Here is a 21,097-nt window from a genome sequence, read left to right as displayed (position 1 = left end):
TGGTTAAATAAAACAAGTAAACAGAAATTTAACAACAAATCAAAATTACCTTTATCGCCAAGGTCTCTAAAAAAGGTTGATCCACAACGAGCTGTTTGGATTCCTGCCAGTATATCCTTGATATCCTTTGAACACACATTAAAATCTTTAAATTTAACTTATAAAAGTTCATTTTCTATGTCACCAAAAAAACAAAAAGAAAGGAAGAAAGAACTCTCTCCCCCACATACTGCTTACCTTTTTTGTCAGCTTCTTCACTGAAGTTTTACCTACAGCAAAGAAGAAACTATTTATTACTCATACTCCTTGGTAAAATTCAACTTCCACAAAGAAAGAAAATCATTTAAAAGACAAAACAAACAACTAAATATTTATAAGAAAATAAGGCTTTGGCAATTTAGCTAATATCTTTAAACCAAAATTAAGAGCCAGAGAATTCTAAGTCTAAACACAAAGACACTATGGGTTTTTATAAGACCTACTTATCAATTTCACTCACCCTATTTCAGACATATAAAATCTTATCACCATTTCTGACTTCTCTTAGTTGTCTGCATCATAAATAAATCCTGCATCATAAATAAACTGTCAAATATGATTTAAAAAATCTTTTTGCTTTCACTGATTAAAAGAATACACATTCATCTTTTAGAAAGCTACCTTTTTGAACCCTGAGAAGTTCTTGTTTACAGCTCTCTAAGCAAATTTAAAAGTCTAGCCAACACGACTATACATTCTAAAGTTATTTTTAATAATTTCCTATTGGATAACAGAGATTTATAATTCTTGCAGGTGTTTAGCCATCCTCTTTATTGCTTGCATCATTTTCCTTTTATCACTATAATTCTAAAAGAATCAGTTGCTTCTTTTGTTGAGGCTTATTCTGATTAGAGCCTCACATCATTTACACATCTAGAATACTGAAAAATGTTTTATGTTGTTTCTTATATAAGCCATATGCATCACAAACTTCCCATTCTGCTCTCAAGATGATCTCATCTATGAAGTTCCTTCAGTACCATTACACGGTCTCTGCAAGTTCAGGCAACAGGTTAAAAAAAAATGAATACTTTTAGATGTGCCTTTTCTATACCTTAGGATGTTTAATTTGGACTAAAAATCTACTGGGGACAAATTCTATCATTTGCTGTTAATAAACTGTCAAGATTTTAGTTTTGCATTATTAATGAAAACAGTAGTTGCGGATATGACTATGTCATTTTTAGAAACATCTATAAACATGTTTATAAACTTAGGTGTTACTATTTGGGGATAATTTTAAACTATGTGTCACCCAATGATAAAGAACCCTAGATTCTAATGTTAGGTGCTAATATACGCTTAGATCAAATAGACAAAAGTTATCATTTAAATTACAAACCTAAGGGTTTATGTGAATGTGTATATAGAAATATGTGGTAATACAATGGTAATAACAAACCCCAGAAAACTATGTAATAGATGTATTTTATCTACCTTTGTATATTCTATTAAAGAAGTTGATCACGATTCACATACCTTTTATTGCTTTTCTTCATGTCATGTTCAAATTATTTATTACCAGAGGTACTTTTATTTTTAGACAATTAAGGTTACTCCCTAAAGAGATTAACCCTTGTACCCAACTGAAAAAAGTATTCTAGGAAGTAATAATTGACATCTTGAAGGTGACAGTATGGATGGTTTCTAAGTAGTAAGATTATTTCTAAGGGTCTTATATTTGTTTCATACCTAGATTTCTTTTTGGTCTTTTAAAAATCTTTGTGCTTAAAAAAATCCTTCTAACTTGAAACTGAGTGAGGAAAGAACGTAGCATTTACTTACCTGCAGCTAGAAGTCTTGATGCCAATAAAAATTAGAAAAGATTCCAGAATGTCTTATTATTCAGATCCTTGCCTTTAAGTGGCTAATAATTTATTATCCTCATTTTATAAATAAAACAAATAGACTGACTGATGGGCAAGAGGAATTAGGTCATAATATGGGCACTGGAGGATTTTTCTTCTCATCCAGATTTTTCAAAAACAGGTGTCAGTTCCATTAAGGTAGTAATTGGGAACCACTCTCAACACTTCAGGTAACTTCACAGAACTGAATGATAAGCACTGGTTATTTCATGTTGATTACAAGTTCTGCTTGGTACCTGAATACGTATTTGATTATCAAAAATGGAGAAACTGTGTACCTAATGAGCTTCTCTTGTAAAAAATATTTTTTTCAAAATGGAATCAATAATTAGAAAATGACAAAGAAATTACTTTAGCTGACAAAAAGAGGTAATTTTCTTATATAAAATTCATTTTTAGATTAAAAAAAAAAAAGTCAGTGTTACCAGGGGTGAACATCTAATTTCGCTTGTTTCCCCTTTCTCCTAAGTTAACAAACTTTTCCTTGAGTAAGAGAAGGGGTTGTAGTGTTTCAAACCCAGAACACCAGGGTAGGGGTGTCTCACGCAGCCTACTTGTATACCACTTGTTCATGCACTGTACCAAAGAGACCACGAATCAAAGTAAGAGGTCATGGTCTGATCTGTGGTATGATGAGCCATGACCTGTGTTCCTCTGACAGCAATTACAACATCAGGACATATTAAATATACCCATATAGTTTTGCCACATTTTTCTATTTAAGAACGGAACCCAACTGTACATAATCTAAATTTTGTGTGTGTGTTTGTTTGGACTGTCTGGGTTTTTTTGGAGGGAGGGGAAAACTCCTGCTTTTCTTTCTTTGGTTATTTCTATTTTCACACACATAAAAAACCAGTCTTTTTATACGCATAGCTATTTCATATATATATTTGTGTACTCATATATGGAAATAACAGAATGGGGGAAAGAACTTAACAGCAAAAAGACAGAGCTAGAGTTGAGGCTGTAATGTTTTACTGTATGAGCATGTAGAATGGAAAATATATTGTGGCTTTTCTTGGCAGGGGAAGGCACAGATCTTGAAGATCTATGAAACACTACAATGGAATTCTGGCTCAGGAAGTAGAATGTTTTTAAAGGTCTCCACCTCTTGTAGAGATTCCACCATGTGGCTTTCACTGTTTACAGAGGATTTCTGAAGTAAAAATCAGAAACAAGCACATCTTTTTTACAGGCAAACAGCCATTTTAATACTTAAAATATTAAGTATTGTTACAGGTCAAATAAATCTTTACCTCTAGCCAAAATATAGTTATTTGATGACTGTAACTATAAAAACATTATTAATGGTATGTAATTCAATTTCATTTTGCTGTAGGTAAGTGAACTTTTGATACATAACAATTAAACAGAGACAATGCCATCATTTTATTTCTTTTGCATGAATATATGGAACAACTTGGCATCAATGTTAGAATTAGTATGAGACAGAGCTAGTTAGAATTAGTGAAAGACAGAGCTAGTTACTCCAATACTTGCTTGAATTCAGTCACAGCTATTATGGAAACTGAGGGAGAAAATGACATATTAGCAAAACAAACTTTCTCATATCACTAATAAAAATGATAACTGGAGGCAAAAAAAGGAGGGCAAATTAAATGGTGCTATTTTCCTTCAACAAAGCATGTGGCTTGCTTATTTCTGCTGGAATGAGAGCAAGAGATATCCTCTGGTTGGTATTTCTTCTAGAAGGAGACAAATAGTGATCTCCTAAAATGTTTGAAAGTGGCCTACTTGAAGGGGCGCCTGGGTGGCTCAGTTGGTTAAGCGACTGCCTTCGGCTCAGGTCATGATCCTGGAGTCCCGGGATGGAGTCCCGCATCGGGCTCCCTGCTCAGCAGGGAGTCTGCTTCTCCCTCTGACCCTTCCCCCTCTCATGCTCTCTCTATCTCATTCTCTCTCTCAAATAAATAAATAAAATCTTTAAAAAAAAAAAAAAAGAAAGTGGCCTACTTGTCAACTTTGCTAAACTGCTCTTCAAATACATTTAAATTATTTTTGAAGGGAAAACAAGTGACTTTTTTTTTTGCAACCTCAAGTACTGTGAAATAATAAGAACAACATTATACACAACAAATTAATTACAGTTTAAGAGCTGATATAAAGGGGGAAATACAGCAGCTAAGAAACTAAATAATGGGGAGAGGGGAAGCTAGGGAAAGCTTCAAATAAGAGATGCTGAAGTGAACATCTGAAGGATTAGCATGAATTAGCTCAGAGAAGTGGGGTTAAAAGCATTCTGGGAACAGCATGTGTAGTACTGAGACAGGGAGAGTTGGAACACTAGGAACACAGAGTAGGGCCTGTCAGTCACTTCTATTGTGATGAGGAGGGAGAGGGCGAGTGGTTGTTTTGCTGGCAGGAAGCTGAGGTAATTGCTATCTAAAGACTTCTATTTTCCCTTTGAGTAGGTGATCCAGATACTTTGCTAGAACATGTAGGAGCAAGTGTAAGAAACTTAGCATGATGCATCAGAGATTGCTAGTATAAAGAAAAACAACTGATTTTCATATAGAGATGTGCAATAACCTGACCCTGATAATTCACTTAATTTTAGTAGTTTTATTATTTGTAGATGCTTTGGGATTTTCTACATAGATAACAGGTCTCTGACCAAATACAGCTTTAGCTCTTCCTTTTAAATCTATAGGTCTTATTTTTTTCCTTGCCTTTTGGCACTGGCTAGGACTTCCAGTACAGTGTTGAATATAAATGGTAAGAATGGAGAGCCTTGCCTAGTTCTTGATCTTGGGGGCAAAGCAAACTTTCACCATTAAAAATGATATTAGCAACTGGCTTTATGTCCATAAGGCCTTTTAGGACTTAGCCTCAAAAGTGCCATACTGTCATTTCCACTCACGTTTTGTGAATTGAAGCAGTTACAAAGTTTCAAGGGGAGGGGACATAGGCTCCACCTCTTGCTGGCAAAATTATGGAAGAGCACAGAGGGCCAGAAATAGTATTGCAGCCATTTTTGGAAATACAATCTGCTACAGCACCTTAACTGATTTATCACCTCATGTGCAATATGATCTTGTGTTCTTCACCAAAGGGAATTCTATCCATTCTTCTCATACCTTCTGTTAAGTCCTGATTACTCCAGCCCTTACTGACCTTTCCACTGAAACTTTACCACACTGAAGACCATCTATTACCCACTCTTGTACCAGATTGTAAATTCTACTAATACAACAATATCTGTTTTATTCACCACTATATCCCAATGCCCAACACAGTGCCTGTGGGTTTTAAACCCATTCTTCTCACACAGGAAAATACATACTCCCCAGTTGGGGATGGGTTGGTGATGAGCCAGGGAACACGGAAGTCTTCACTTTAAATTTGCCATGATGCAGTTTGACAACTAAGGGAATCCTTACTGGGCTCCATCTTAGGTATGTGTATGTCTCTAAGAAAGGCCAGGGTAGAAATGTTTAAGGGTGTAGAACGACCAACTGGAAAATGTGTTACTTTTGTATAGTGTTCAAATGCTGTGAGAGCAGATTATACTCACAGCCCTGGTCTACTCAGGTACTGACTTCATGTTTAACTGGAGGAATGGGAATAAGACTTCTTAGTGAGTCCTTGGAGGCCTAACACAGCAACCGTTTTTTGGAAAATGAGTTTATCATCAATCTGTGCTTTTAAAACTTTTAATTATATTTAAAAAAGCTACCTCTTATAAATCAGTTCACTTTTTTATTAGAATTACACTAGATGAATGTTTTGGTTTACATACCTGCTTAGATCCACAAGAAGTTCTCTGATATTAGAAAAACATATAGTCATGTTTTTATTGTTTTAGTGCCTGATTTATGTTTCCTAAAGTATAATTTTAAAACCAATATTTTCAACTGGGTACAAGAGTTGATATTTTTTATACATGCACTTTGTATAGCTTTATTACTATATATGTTATTATGATGTATTTCATATACCATAAAAGCCATCCATTAAGCTGTATAGTTCAATAGTTTTTCATATATTCACAGAGTTGTATGATCATCACCACAATCTAATTTCAGAACATGTTATCACCCCAAAAAGAATGAAAACCCATTAGCAGTCACTCTTCCTCCCCTACTCCTAGGCAGCCGCTAATCTACTTTCTGTCATTACAGATCTGCCTATTCGGGACATTTCACATAAATGGAATCATAGTCACATTTGTGACTGGATTCTTTCATTTGGCATAATGTTCTCAAGGTTCATGCATTTTGCAGCATGTATCAGTACTTCATTTTTTAAAAGAGTCGGATAATATCTCATTGTGTGAATCTACCATATTTTGTTGATCCATTCATCTGTTGGTGGATATTTAGGTTGTTTCCATTTTTTGGCTATTGTGAATAACGTTGCTATGAACATTCATGTGCAAATTTTTGTGTGGAGGTATGTTTTTACTTCTCTTGGATGGCACACCTAGGGGTGGAAATGCTGAGTCATACGGTAATTCTATGTTTAACATTTTGAGGAAATGCTGAATTGTTTTCCAAAGTGGCTGTACCAGGTTACATTCCCATAAGTAACGTGTGAGGATTCCAATTTCACCACATCCTTGTCAAAGACTGGTATTTCAATACAAGAAATTTTTTTTTTTAAAGATTTTATTTATTTATTCATGAGGGACAGAGAGAGAGAGAGGGAGAGGCAGAGGGAGAAGCAGGCTCCCAAGGAGCAGGGAGCCCGATGCGGGACTCGATCCCAGGACCCTGAGATCATGACCTGAGCCGAAGGCAGACGCTTAACCATCTGAGCCACCCAGGCGCCCTCAATACAAGAAATTTGAAGCATAAACTTAAAACTAAAGGAAATCTGGAATATCTTGGGCTATGTGAGACAGGGCACTGTATCAGAGGTGCCCCAACAATGAATGTACACAGGTTTGAACTGCATGGGTCCACTTATACATGGGTTTTTTTCAATAAATACATACAGTACTGTAAATGTATTTTCTCTTTCTTATGATTATCTTAACATTTTTTCTCTAGCCTACTTTATCATAAGAATACAGTGTAAAATATGTATAACATACAGAATATGTGTTATTCGACTATGTTATCAAGTAAGGCTATTAGTAATGAAGTTACTGGGGAGTCAAAAATTATATATGGATTTTTGACTACATCGGGGGTTGGCACCTCTAACTCCTGCATTGTTCAAGGATCAACTGTACTGTGAAGAATCTACTTCAAACACAACTAGTAAACTGAAACTGAGCATAAGCTATAGTCAATTTAAAAAGCATAAGACAGACTAAGAAGTTTACTTAAAATATAAGTTTTGGGGGTGCCTGGGTGGCTCAGTCAGTTAAGGCTTCCTTTGGCTCAGGTCATGATCTCAGGCTCCTGGAATCGAGCCCCATGTCGCTTCTCCCTCTCCCTCTGTGCTCTCCCTCCCTCTCTTTCTCAAATAAATAAATAAAATCTTTAAAAAAAAAAAAATGTAAGTTCTGGGGCATTTGGCTGGCCCAGTCAGAAGAGTGTGCAACTCTTAATCTTAGGGTCATGAGTTCAAGCCCCAGATGGGTGTAGAGATTACTTAAAAATGAATAAATATATTAAAAAACTTAAAAAAATACAACGTAGGTTTTATTAGTAGGGAGATGCAATTGAGCCTAAACCCTATTGTCTCTTTAAGAAAACTTACAGAAATAACTACATAGAACTCTTTGTCACACAACACCATTTAAAAAACAATGATGAAATTTCATTTCAGTAAAATCATCCCCAATTTTTTCACTGAAAAAGAAAGAAGTTGGTGCAAAGACTTCTTTAGGGAAACAGTCTTTTCAACAAATGGTACTGGGACAACTTGGATGGATATCCAAATGCAAAAGAATGAATCTGGACCCCTATCTCTTACTATATACAAAAATTAACTTGAAAAGAATCAGATCTAAATATGAGAACTAAAACCATAAAACTTTTAAAACAGGTGAAAATCTTCATGAACTTAACAGTTAGTTTACAGTTTCTTTGGCATGACACCACAGCACAAGCAACAAAAGGAAAAAATGGACAAATTGGACTTCATCAAAATTAAAAACTTTTGTGTATTAAAGGAGACTATCAAAAAAAGGAAAATAACATACAGAATGGGAGAACATTTCTGCAAGTCATTTATCTGATAATGGTCTAGTATTCAGAATTTATAAAGAACTCTTACAACTCAACATTAAAAAGCTAAATAAGACAAGTAAAAGTGGGTAAAAAATATGAAGATATTTTCCCAAAGAAGACATTCAAGTGACCAAAATGCACACAATGGATGCTCAATATCATTCCTTAGGAAGATGTAAATGAAAACCAAAAGATAACACTTTACACTCACTAGGATGGCTATAATAAAAAACAAAAATTGGAAAATAACAAGTTTAGAGGAGGATGTAGAGAAAGCAGAACCCTCATACCCTCATATAAAAATGGTGCAGCCTCTGTGGAAAATAGTCTGGCAATTCCTCAAAAAGTTAAACAGAATTACCATATGACCTAGTATTCTACTCCTAGGTACACACCCAAGAAAAGTGAAAACATTAGTATACACAAAAAAAACCTATACATCAATGTTCAGGGAAGTGTTTGGTTATCTATAATAACCAAAACGTAGAAACAACCATCAGCTGATGAATGAAAAAAGAATGTCATAACCATGAAATAGAATATATTCAGCCATTAAAAAAAATGAAGCAGTATATACTACAACATAATACTATTAACATAGTGAACATTATGCTAACTGAAAGAAGTCAGACACAAAAGGACAAATAGAGTATACACTACTAGTAAATGGCAGAGTCGGCGTCCAAACTCAGTTTCTGTGCTATTCCAGGACCTGTACTATCAACTATGCTACATAATAATACTACTGTTTTGTTTTTACTCATCTTTGTACGCTGACTCCAACCATCTCTTGATCCCACTGGGTCCCACAATCTATTTGATACCACCATCTATTCATTATTCCTTGGCTGCTTCCCACCTGGCTGAGCTTCGATGGTCAACCATTATAATCATTCCCTTGCTTCTATTTCCCTTTGTCATATGCTCTTGGCTGACCCCAACCCTTGTTAGATCCAACTCTCTGCCTTCTCCATCCCAACACTGTACAGCTGAACATGGAGAAAAGTAACCACAGTCAGTTGATTAGATTCATTTTAAATTTATAAGTAATGACCTCAACTGGCATTATAATAAGGCTATTGGTGATCATTACACTTCTCAATCTTTACAATCAAACCTTACAATTTTAGAAGACTACTTGGCAAAACTCCAGTACCCCTTCTTCACTCTCAGCTGATGACCTGGATTCTTAACTGACTGAGAAATAGAAACATAACTTCTACAAGCACGCACCATGTAGTATGTCTTTTCTAATGCCAAGTTTCCACTGTGTTATTAGTCTTTTTCCTCTCTTGGCTTCTTGAGGACTTTGTCCTAGAAATTCTTCTCTCTCTTTTCTGCACTGTCAAGTTTTTCTGTCATCTGTCAACACATATACAATTGTTTCTCCTGTCTTAAAAAAATCCTCTCTTGATTTCAATTCTACTTCCATCTACCGCTTCAACTTTCTCCTTTCTTTTATGGCAAACCCCTCAGTGTCCTTTTTTGTTTCTTCCATTTTCTCTTTTCCCATTTCCATTAAAAATGACTCTAGTTAGGCTTTCATTTTCACACCACTCCACCAAAACTGTTCCTATGAAAGTCACCAATAAACCCTCATGTTGCCAAATCCAGTGGTCAGTCCATTCATTTACTTACTTGTTTTTTTTTTTTTTTTTTTTTTTTTTTTTAAAGATTTTATTTATTTATTTGACAGAGAGAGACACAGCGAGAGAGGGAACACAAGCAGGGGGAGTGGGAGAGGGAGAAGCAGGCTTCCCGCAGAGCTGAGAGCCCGACGCGGGGCTCGATCCCAGGACCCCGGGATCATGACCTGAGCCGAAGGCAGACGCTTAACGACTGAGCCACCCAGGCGCCCCTACTTACTTGTTTTTTAACTGAAGTATAGTTGGCAAACAATATACTAGTGTCAGGTGTACAACACAGTGATTCAACATTTAACATACATTATGAAATGCTCACCACAACAAGTGTAGCTACCATCTGTCACCATACACAGTTATTACAATGTTACTGATTATAGTCTCTATGCTGTACTTTACATTCCCCTGGCCTATTTATTTGATAACTGGGAAGTGTGTACCTCTTAATCCCCCTCATCTATTTACCCATCCCACAACCCACCTCCCCTTTGGCAACCACCAGCTTGTTTTTTGTATTTATGAGTCTGTTTCTGTTTTGTTTGTTCATCTGTTTTGGTATTTAGATTCCACATATAAGTGAAATCATACTGTACTTGTCTTTCTCTGACTTTTTTCACTTAGCTTAATACCCTCTAGGTCCATCAATGTTGTTGTGAACGACAAGATTTCATTTTTTTAATGGCTGAGTAATATTCCACTGTGGTCTAAAGATATACCACATCTTTTCTCCCCCTTCTTTTTTCTATGACTATAGTTGACACACAATGTAACATTAGTTTCAGGTGTATAACAGTGATTTGACAAGTTCATACATTATGCTATGTTCACAAGTGTAGCTACCATTTGTCCCAAGATATACTGCATCTTTATCCATTTATCCACTGATGGAAATTTGGGTTGCTTCCATATCTTGGCTATTGTAAATGATGCTGCAATGAACACAGGGGTGCAGATACCTTTTCAAATCAGTGTTTTCATTTTCTTCAGGTAAATACCCAGAAGTGAAATTACTGGATCATATAGTATTTCTATTTTTAATTTTTTGAAGAACCACCATACTGTTTTCCATAATAGTTACACCAATTTATATTCCTACCAGCAGTGCACAAGTCCCTTTTTCCCACATCCTTGCCAATATTTACATTTATCTTTTTGATACTAGCCATTCTGACAGGTATACAGTGATGTCACTGTGGTTGTGATTTGCATTTCTCTGCTGATTAGTGATGTTCAGCGTCTTCACTTGTGCCTGTTGGCCATGTGTTTCCTTTTTTTTTGAAAAATGTCTATCCATTTTTTTAATCAGACTGGATATTACCCCCTTATCAGATGTATCATTTGCAAATATCTTTCCCATTCAGTAGGCTGTCTTTTCATTTTGTTGATAGTTTCCTTGTTGTGAAAAAGCTTTTTAGTTTGCTGTAGTCCCAATTATTTATTATTACTCTTGTGGTCCTTGCTGAGGAGACAGATCCAAAACAATATTGCTAAGACTGATGTCCAAAAGTTCATCACCTATGTTTTCTTTTAGGAATTTTATGGTTTCAGGTCTCACATTTAGGTCTTCAATCCATTTTATTTTATTTTTGTATGTGGCATAAGATAGTGGTCCAGTTTCATTCTTTTGCATATAGCTGTCCAGATTGCCCAACACCATTTATTAAAGAAATTGTCTTTTCCCCATTTTGTAATCCTGTCTCCTTTGTTGTAGATTAATTGACCATATAAATGTGGGTTTATTTCTGGGCTCTCTATTCTGTTCCATTGATCTATGTGTCTATTTTTGTGCCAGTACCATACTGTTTCGATTACTATGACTTTGCAATATAGTCTCAAATCTAGTTCTGCTGTTTGCGCAAGATTATTTTGGCTATTATGGATCTTTTGTGGTTCCATACAAATTTTTAAGATCATTTGTTCTAGTTCTGTGAAAAAATGCTACTGGAATTTTGATAGGGATTGCACTGAATCTGCAGATTGCTTTGGGAAATATGGACATTTTAACCATTTAATTTTTCTAATGCATGAGCATGGTATACCTTTCCATTTATTTGTGTCATCTTCGATATCTCGCATCAATATCTTACAGTTCTTAGAGTACAGGTCTTTCACCTTCTTGGTTAAATTTATTCCTAGGCATCTTGGGGGCGGAGCAAGATGGCGGAGGAGTAGGAGACCTGGATTTCGTCTCCTCTCAGGAATTCAGCTGGATAGGGATCAAACCATTCTGAACACCTACAAACACAACAGGAGATCGAAGAAAAGAAGAACAACTCTCTCATCAGAAAAGCGACCACTTTCTGGAAGGTAGGATGTGCAGAGAAGTGAATCCGAGTTGATATTCGGGAGGATAGATGGCGGGGGAGGGGCCTCCCTCAGCCGCTTCTGGTAAGTGATAGAGCCGCGGAGCACAAAATCGGAACTTTTAAAAGTCTGCTCTGCTGAGGGACGTCACTCTGGTGGCTAAGCGGGGGGTGGAACCCTCGCGGGACAGTGTGGTCTCAGGACCCTCGGGGTCACAGAAAGACCAGGGGTGCCTGAGTGTGGCAGAGCTCCCAGGTAATGGAGCAGGGAAGCCGGCTGCAGAGGCGGAGCCGAGGTGCGGGCTCTCAGCTCGGGGTTGCCATAAACCGTGATCCGCGGCACAGTCGGGCCCCTGCTCCTCCAGCAGGGACCCAACAAGTGGCAGATCTGGGGAGACTCACCTTCCTCCGCTGGGAGGAGCCGCGCGGGAGTGCACCGCAGGGATCTGCTGGGTTTGGAGACTCCACCCGGGGTCGGGTGCCAGAGATAGAAACGCGCGGTCACAGGCCGGGTGAGCACGGAGTGCGGCCGGAGACCAGGGAGACGGGAGTGACTGATGGCTTTTCTCTGGGGGCTCACTGAGGAGCGGAGCCCCGAGTTCTCGGCTCCTCCGGGGCAGAGATTGGGAGGCCGCCACTTTCACTCTCCGCCTCCAAAGCTGTATGGAAAGCTCGCAGGGAACAAAAGCTCCCGAGAGCAAACCCGAGCAGATTACTTAGCCGGGAGGGGGCAAGGGCGGGGCAATTCCGCCTCCGGCAAAGACATTTGGAAACTACGGCAACAGGCCCCTCCCCAAAAGATCAGCGAGAACAGCCAGCCAAGACCAAGTTTACCAATCAACGAGAATGGCAGAACTCCAGCGCTAGGGGAACACTGCACATAGAATTCATGGCTTTTTTACCATGATTCTTTAGTCTTTCAAAGTTAATTTTTTTTAACTGTCTTTTTTTCTTTTTTTTTCTTTTTGAATATTTCTTTTTCCCTTTTTCAACCAACATCTTATCAATCCCTTTTTTTAAAAAAACATTTTTATTTTTCATTTTTAGAGTCATATTCTATCCCTTCATAGTAGTTACCCGTATTTTTGGCATATATATAAGTTGTTCTCTCTTTAAAATTTTGAGATAGTTTCTTCTAACAGATTAAAATATACCCTAAATCTCTAGTATATGGTGTTTTCTATTCCCCTGCCTGATCACATCCTCTCCCTTTTTTTTCTTTTTCTTTCTTCTTTTTTTAAATCCTCTTCTTTCTTTTTTCAAACAACTTCTTATCAATTCCTTTTATAAAATTTTTTATAATTTTCATCTTTACAGTCATATTCCATCCCTTCATCATATCAACCCTTATTTTTGTACATATATAAGTTTTTCTTTCTTTAAAATTTTGGGAGGCACTTTCTTCTAACAGACCAAAATACACCCCAAATCTAGTGTGTGGCACTGATCTATATACCAGCCTGATCATAGTTGATCACATTCTGGTTTTTTGTTGTTGTTGTTGTTTTGTTTTGTTTGTTTTCATCTTTATCTTTTTCTTTTTTTTCTTTTTTCTCTCTTTCCATTTCTTTTTCCACTGCTTCAGGTCTTTTCTGATTTGTTTAGAGTATATTTTCTGGGGACATTGTTACTCTGCTAGCATTTTGTTCTCTCACTAATCTATTCTCCTCTGCACAAAATGACAAGATGGAAAAAATTACCTCAACAAAAAGAACAAGAGGTAGTACTGACTGCCAGGGACCTACTCAATATGGACATTAGTACGATGTCAGATCTAGAGTTCAGAATCATCACTTTAAAGATACTAGCTGGGCTTGAAAAAAATATGGAAGTTATTAGAGAAACCCTTTCTGGAGAAGTAAAAGAACTAAAATCCAACCAAGTAGAATCAAAAAGGCTATTAATGAGGTGCAATCAAAAATGGGGGCGCTAACTGCTAGAATAAATGAGGCAGAAGAGAGAATCAGTAATATAGAAGATGAAATGATGGAAAATAAAGAAGCTGAGAAAAAGAGAGATAAACAACTACTGGATCACGAGGGCAGAATTCGAGAGATAAGTGATACCATAAGACGAAACATTAGAATAATTGGGATCCCAGAAGAAGAAGAAAGAGAGAGAGGGGCAGAAGGTATAATGGAGCAAATTATAGCAGAGAACTTCCCTAATTTGGGGAAGGAAACAGGCATCAAAATCCAGGAAGCACAGAGAACCCCTCTCAAAATCAATAAAAATAGGTCAACACCCCGACATCTAATAGTAAAACTTACGAGTCTCAGACACAAAGAGAAAATCCTGAAAGCAGCTCGGGAGAAGAGGTATGTAACCTACAATGGTAGAAACATTAGATCGGCAACAGACCTATCCGCAGAGACCTGGCAGGCCAGAAAGCACTGGCATGATATATTCAGAGCACTAAATGAGAAAAATATGCAGCCAAGAATACTATATCCAGCTAGGCTGTCATTGAAAATTGAAGGAGAGATAAAAAGCTTCCAGGACAAACAAAAACTAAAGGAATTTGCAAACACAAAACCAGCCCTACAGGAAATTTTGAAAGGGGTCTTCTAAGCAAAGAGAGACCCTAAAGGCAACATAGACCAGAAAGGAACACAGACAATATATGTTAAGTCACCCACAGGCAATACAATGGCACTAAATTCCTATCTTTCAATAGTTACCCTGAATGTAAATGGGCTAAATGCCCCAATCAAAAGACACAGGCTATCAGACTGGATTAAAAAAACAAGACCCATCGATATGCTATCTGCAAGACTCATTTTAGAACCAAAGACACCCCCAGATTGAAAGTGAGGGGGTGGAAACCATTTACCATGCTAATGGACACCAAAAGAAAGCTGGGGTGGCAATCCTTCTATCAGACAAATTAGATTTTAAACCAAAGACTGTAATAAGAGATGAGGAAGGACATTATATCCTACTTAAAGGATCTATCCAACAAGAAGATCTAACAATTGTAAATATCTATGCCCCTAACATGGGAGCAGCCAATTATATAAGGCAATTAATAACAAAAGCAAAGAAACACATCGACAACAATACAATAATAGTGGGGGACTTTAACACCCCCCTCACTGAAATGGACAGATCGTCTAAGCAAAAGATCAACAAGGAAATAAAGACTTTAAATGACACACTGGACCAAATGGACTTCACAGACATATTCAGAACATTCCATCCCAAAGCAACAGAATACACATTCTTCTCTAGTGCCCATGGAACATTCTCCAGAATAGATCACATCCTAGGTCATAAATCAGGTCTCAACCGGTACCAAAAGATTGGGATCACTCCCTGCCTATTTTCAGACCACAATGCTTTGAAACTAGAACTCAATCACAAGAGGAAAGTCAGAAAGAACTCAAATACATGGAGCCTAAAGAGCATCCTACTGAAGAATGAATGGGTCAACCAGGAAATTAAAGAAGAATTAAAAAAATACATGGAAACCAATGAAAATGAAAACACAACTATTCAAAATCTTTGGGATGCAGCAAAGGCAGTCCTAAGAGGAAAGTATATAGCAGTACAAGCCTTTCTCAAGAAACAAGAAAGGTCTCAAGTACACAACCTAACCCTACACCTAAAGGAGCTGGAGAAAGAACAGCAAATAAAGCCTAAACCCAGCAGGAGAAGAGAAATAATTAAGATCAGAGCAGAAATCAATGAAATAGAAACTAAAAGAACAGTAGAACAGATCAAGGAAACTAGGAGCTGGTTCTTTGAAAGAATTAACAAGATTGATAAACCCCTGGCCAGACTTATCAAAAAGAGAAATGACCCAAATTAACAAAATCACGAATGAAAGAGGAGAGATCACAACCAACACCAAAGAAATACAAACAATTATAAGAACATATTATGAGCAACTCTATGCCAGCAAATTAGATAACCTGGAAGAAATGGATGCATTCCTAGAGAGGTATCAACTACCAAAACCGAAGGAGGAAGAAATAGAAAACCTGAACAGACCTATAACCACTAAGGAAATTGAAGCAGTCATCCAAAATCTCCCAAAAAACAAAAGCCCAGGGCCAGATGGCTTCCCAGGGGAATTCTACCAAACATTTAAAGAAGAATTAATACCTATTCTTCTGAAACTGTTCCAAAAAATAGAAATGGAAGGAAAACTTCCAAACTCATTTTATGAGGTCACCATTACCTTGATCCCCAAACCAGACAAAGACCCCATCAAAAAGGAGAATTACAGACCAATATCCTTGATGAACACGGATGCAAAAATTCTCACCAAAATACTAGCCAATAGGATCCAACAGTACATTAAAAGGATTATTCACCATGACCAAGTGGGATTTATCCCTGGGCTGCAAGGTTGGTTCAACATGCGCAAATCAATCAGTGTGATACAATACATTAACAAAAGAAAGAACAAGAATCATATGATCCTCTCAATAGATGCAGAAAAAGCTTTTGACAAAGTACAGCATCCTTTCTTAATCAAAACTCTTCAGAGTATAGGGATAGAGGGTACATACCTCAATATCATAAAAGCCATCTATGAAAAAGCTACAGCGAATATCATTCTCAATGGGGAAAAACTGAGAGCTTTCCCCTAAGGTCAGGAACGCGGCAGGGATGTCCACTATCACCACTGCTATTCAACATAGTATTGGAAGTCCTAGCCACAGCAATCAGACAACAAAAAGAAATCAAAGGCATCCAAATCGGCAAAGAAGAAGTCAAACTCTCACTCTTTGCAGATGATATGATACTTTATGTGGAAAACCCAAAAGACTCCACCCCAAAACTGCTAGAACTCATACAGGAATTCAGTAAAGTGGCAGGATATAAAATCAATACACAGAAGTCAGTGGCATTCCTATACACCAACAACAAGACATAAGAAAGAGAAATTAAGGAGTCGATCCCATTTACAATTGCACCCCAAACCATAAGATACCTAGGAATAAATCTAGCCAAAGAGGCAAATAATCCGTACTCAGAAAACTATAAAATCCTCATGAAAGAAATTGAGGAAGACACAAAGAAATGGAAAAACGTTCCATGCTCATGGATTGGAAGAACAAATATTGTGAAGATGTCAGTGCTACCTAGAGCAATCTACACATTCAATGCAATCCCCATCAAAATACCATCCACTTTTTTCAAAGAAATGGAACAAATAATCCTAAAATTTGTATGGAACCAGAAAAGACCCCGCATAGCCAGAGGAATATTGAAAAAGAAAAGCAAAGCCGGCAGCATCACAATTCCGGACTTCCAGCTCTATTACAAAGCTGTCATCATCCAGACAGCATGGTACTGGCACAAAAACAGACAAATAGATCAGTGGAACAGAAAAGAGAGCCCAGAAATGGACCCTCAACTCTATGGTCAACTAATCTTTGACAAAGCAGGAAAGAATGTCCAATGGAAAAAAGACAGTCTCTTCAACAAATGGTGTTGGGAAAATTGGACAGCCACATGCAGAAGAATGAAACTGGACCATTTCCTTACACCACACACAAAAATAGACTCAAAATGGTTGAAAGATCTCAATGTGAGACAGGAGTCCATCAAAATCCTAAAGGAGAACACAGGCAGCAACCTCTTCTACCTCAGCCGAAGCAACTTCTTCCTAGAAACATCGCCAAAGGCAAGGGAAGCAAGGGCAAAAATGAACTATTGGGACTTCATCAAGATAAAAAGCTTTTGCAAAGCAAAGGAAACAGTCAACAAAACCAAAAGACAACCAACAGAATGGGAGAAGATATTTGCAAATGACATATCAGATAAAGGGCTAGTATCCAAAATCTATAAAGAACTCATCAAACTCAACACCCAAAGAACAAAGAATCCAATCAAGAAATGGGCAGAAGACATGAACAGATATTTTTCCAAAGAAGACATCCAAATGGCCAACAGACACATGAAAAAGTGCTCAACATCACTCGGCATCAGGGAAATCCAAATCAAAACCTCAATGAGATACCACCTCACACCAGTCAGAATGGCTAAAATTAACAAGTCAGGAAACGACAGATGTTGGCGGGGATGCGGAGAAAGGGGAACCCTGCTACACTGTTGGTGGGAATGCAAGCTAGTGCAGGAAAACAGTATGGAGGTTCCTCAAAAAGTTGAAAATAGAGCTACCATATGATCCAGCAATTGCACTACTGGGTATTTACCCCAAAGATACAAAAGTAGGGATCCGAAAGGGTACGTGCACCTCGATGTTTATAGCAGCAATATCCACAATAGCCAAACATCTTGGAAAGAGCCAAGATGTCCGTCGACAGATGAATGGATAAAGAAGATGTGGTATATATATACAATGGAATATTATGCAGCCATCAAAAGGAATGAGATCTTGCCATTTGCAACGACGTGGATGGAACTGGAGGGTATTATGTTGAGTGAAATAAGTCAAACAGAGAAAGACATGTATCATATGATCTCACTGATATGAGGAATTCTTAATCGCAGGAAACAAACTGAGGGTTGCTGGAGTGGGGGGTGGGGTGGGAGGGATGGGGTGACTGGGTGATAGACACTGGGGAGGGTATGTGCTCTGGTAAGCGCTGTGAATTGTGCAAGACTGTTGAATCTCAGATCTGTACCTCTGAAACAAATAATGCAATATATGCTAAGGAAAAAAAAAGAAGAAGAAGAAGGTAGCGGGAGGGGAAGAATGAATCAGGGGAAATCGGAGGGGTAGACGAACCATGAGAGACGATGGACTCTGAAAAACAAACTGAGGGTTCTAGAGGGGAGGGGGGTGGGAGGATGGGGTAGCCTGGTGGTGGGTATTGAGGAGGGCACATTCTGCATGGAGCACTGGGTGTTATGCACAAACAATGAATCATGGAACACTTCATCTAAAACTAATGATGTAATGTATGGGGATTAACATAAGAATTAAAAAAAAAGAAAAAAGAAAAAAAAATCTACAATGAGAAGAAAAAAAAATTTATTCCTAGGTATCTTATTCTTTTGGTACAATTGTAAATGAGACTGTTTTCTTGGTTTCTCTTTCTGCTAGTTTGTAACTAGGGAAGAGAAATGCAACAGATTTCTGTGTATTAGTTTTGTATCCTGTGACATTACTGAATTCACTTATTAGTTCTAACAGTTTTTTTGGTGGAGTCCTTATGGTCTCCATCTACAGTACCATGTCATCTGCAAATAGGGACAGTTTTACTTCTTTTCCAGTTTGGATGCTTTGTATTTCTTTTTTTTGTCTGATGGCCTCAGTTAGCACTCCTAGTACTATGTTGAATAAAAGTGGTGAGAGTTAGTAGTAGGAGAGAAATGATAAAGATCAGACAAAAAAATGAAACAGAAACTTAAGACAAGATCAATACAACTAAGAGCTGGTTCTCTCAAAAGATAAACTCAAACTATTCCAAAAAACTGAAGAAGTCTCAGGGAGTTAAGCTCTGCTGATTTTCAAAGCCAGACGTTATGGGGGCTTGCCTTCCTGGTGCAGATCCCCAGGGAGGGGGAGCCGATGTGGGGCTTGATCCCCTATATCCCCAGGGTGAACCTCTGTGCTACTGATATCCCTTTGGCCTGTGATTTTCTATGCTGGGGATTTGATTCCCCACCTAACCATGTCTCTGCCCCTCCCACTTGTCTCGATTTGGCTTTTCCTTCATGTCTTTAGCTGTGGAATAGCTATTCTCCTAGTTTTCAGGTTGTTCTCAGAGTTGCTCTAATGTAGTTACTGCTCGGTCTGTTTATGGGAAGAGGCGAACTCAGTATCTTCTTACTCTGTCATCTTCCCCACCACCTTCAACGGTCAATTCTTACTCCGTGTCTTACTTGATTTGTCATTGACATTTTTCATGGCTGATTATTCCTTCCTCCTTGAAACACTTTCCTGAACTTCGCAATACTACTTTACTGATTTTCCTCTTTTTTAACTGCCCCTACTCGGTTTCTTTTACTGCTTTCTCCGTTATCTCTCCAACTCTACATGCCAGAATACCTCAGGGCTCATTCCTTTTACTGCTTATTTTTTCTATCTAAACTCATTTTTGCAGTCTCATCAAGTCTCTTAGCTTTAAATAGCATGAATTTACTGAACAGTCTTAAATTTACACTTTTGGTTCCATATCTAACTGCTTACTCATTATCTCTTCTTGGAGGTCTAGTAGAAACTCTTGTTAATGAATACCTACTATGTGTCAAGCACTTTTCTGGGCATTGGATCTATGTCACTGAGCACAAGAGACAAAAATCCCTGCTCTCATGGAACAGGCATTCTAGGGGTGGAACACAGACAATAAACAATAAACTTAGAAAATAAGTAAATCAGATATAGTATACATTAGATTGTGGTAAGTGCTATGAGAAAAACCTGAACAAGGTAAGAGGGATTAAAAGGGCAGCAGAATGAATGGATGGGGGTGTGTGTGTGTGGTGCGAGATTACATTTCTTCACTGAGAAGGCAACTGAAGCAAACAGGGAGAGATTAACCAAGAGACATCTGGACAATGTGTTTCAGGCAAAGGGAACATCCAGTACAAAGGCCCTAGGGTGGGAGCATATTTGTTGTGTGAGGTAAAGCAAGGTGTAGCTGGAATAGAGTGAGCTAAGAATAGAGTAACAAGTGTTTTGGTTAGAGGTTATGGTGGTGGACAGATAACTTTATACTTTATAAAATATTTTAATGTTAAATTTTTTAAATTCAGCCTCATGTATCTATCTAACTTGGATTTATGAGAAACAGAACGGCAGTAAGTAGCAGGCTTATGTCTAGTCTTTGGAGAGAGGGTTAGGAATTTATGTTGTAGCTCTTGAGGATTTGGGCAGTCCCCTCCTTCACTGCTGTTTGGACTGGCTTTTAAGCAATCTTTCTTATATTTCCATTGCAATGCCTGTAAATGAGGTTTAAAAAAAAGGCCAATATTAGCATATCCTTCATCCAATTCTGTGTCTCCTGCCTTGGTTTGGCCAGTTAAATAAAAATGCAGCTCTGTATGACAAAAAGGCAATGAGGAAGATAAGGAAAATCAAGGAGATGAGACCCAAGGTCAGCAGCCACCTCAATGTCGGTACCGCCGCAACCTCAATTACCGACGCAGACGCCCAGAAAACCCTAAACCACAAG

General features: G+C 37.8%; 1 protein-coding gene across 3 annotated transcripts in view; it reads right to left on the bottom strand.

The window, feature by feature from the left end:
- The window catches only part of MICU2 (mitochondrial calcium uptake 2), a 176,186-nt gene that overhangs the window by 97,381 nt on the left and 57,708 nt on the right, over positions 1-21,097 (bottom strand). For all 3 annotated transcript variants that reach the window (XM_044913579.1, XM_044913581.1, XM_044913580.1), the window contains exons 3-4: positions 238-269; positions 50-125 (exon numbers count right to left, since the gene is read on the bottom strand). In XM_044913579.1, the coding sequence (XP_044769514.1) occupies positions 50-125; positions 238-269 (108 nt within the window). The remainder of the gene's footprint in view (positions 1-49; positions 126-237; positions 270-21,097) is intronic.

This window comes from Neomonachus schauinslandi, chromosome 3 (assembly GCF_002201575.2).
Source record: "Neomonachus schauinslandi chromosome 3, ASM220157v2, whole genome shotgun sequence".
Classification (NCBI taxonomy): Eukaryota; Metazoa; Chordata; class Mammalia; order Carnivora; family Phocidae; genus Neomonachus; species Neomonachus schauinslandi.
This window is presented reverse-complemented; position numbering and strand designations above follow the sequence as displayed.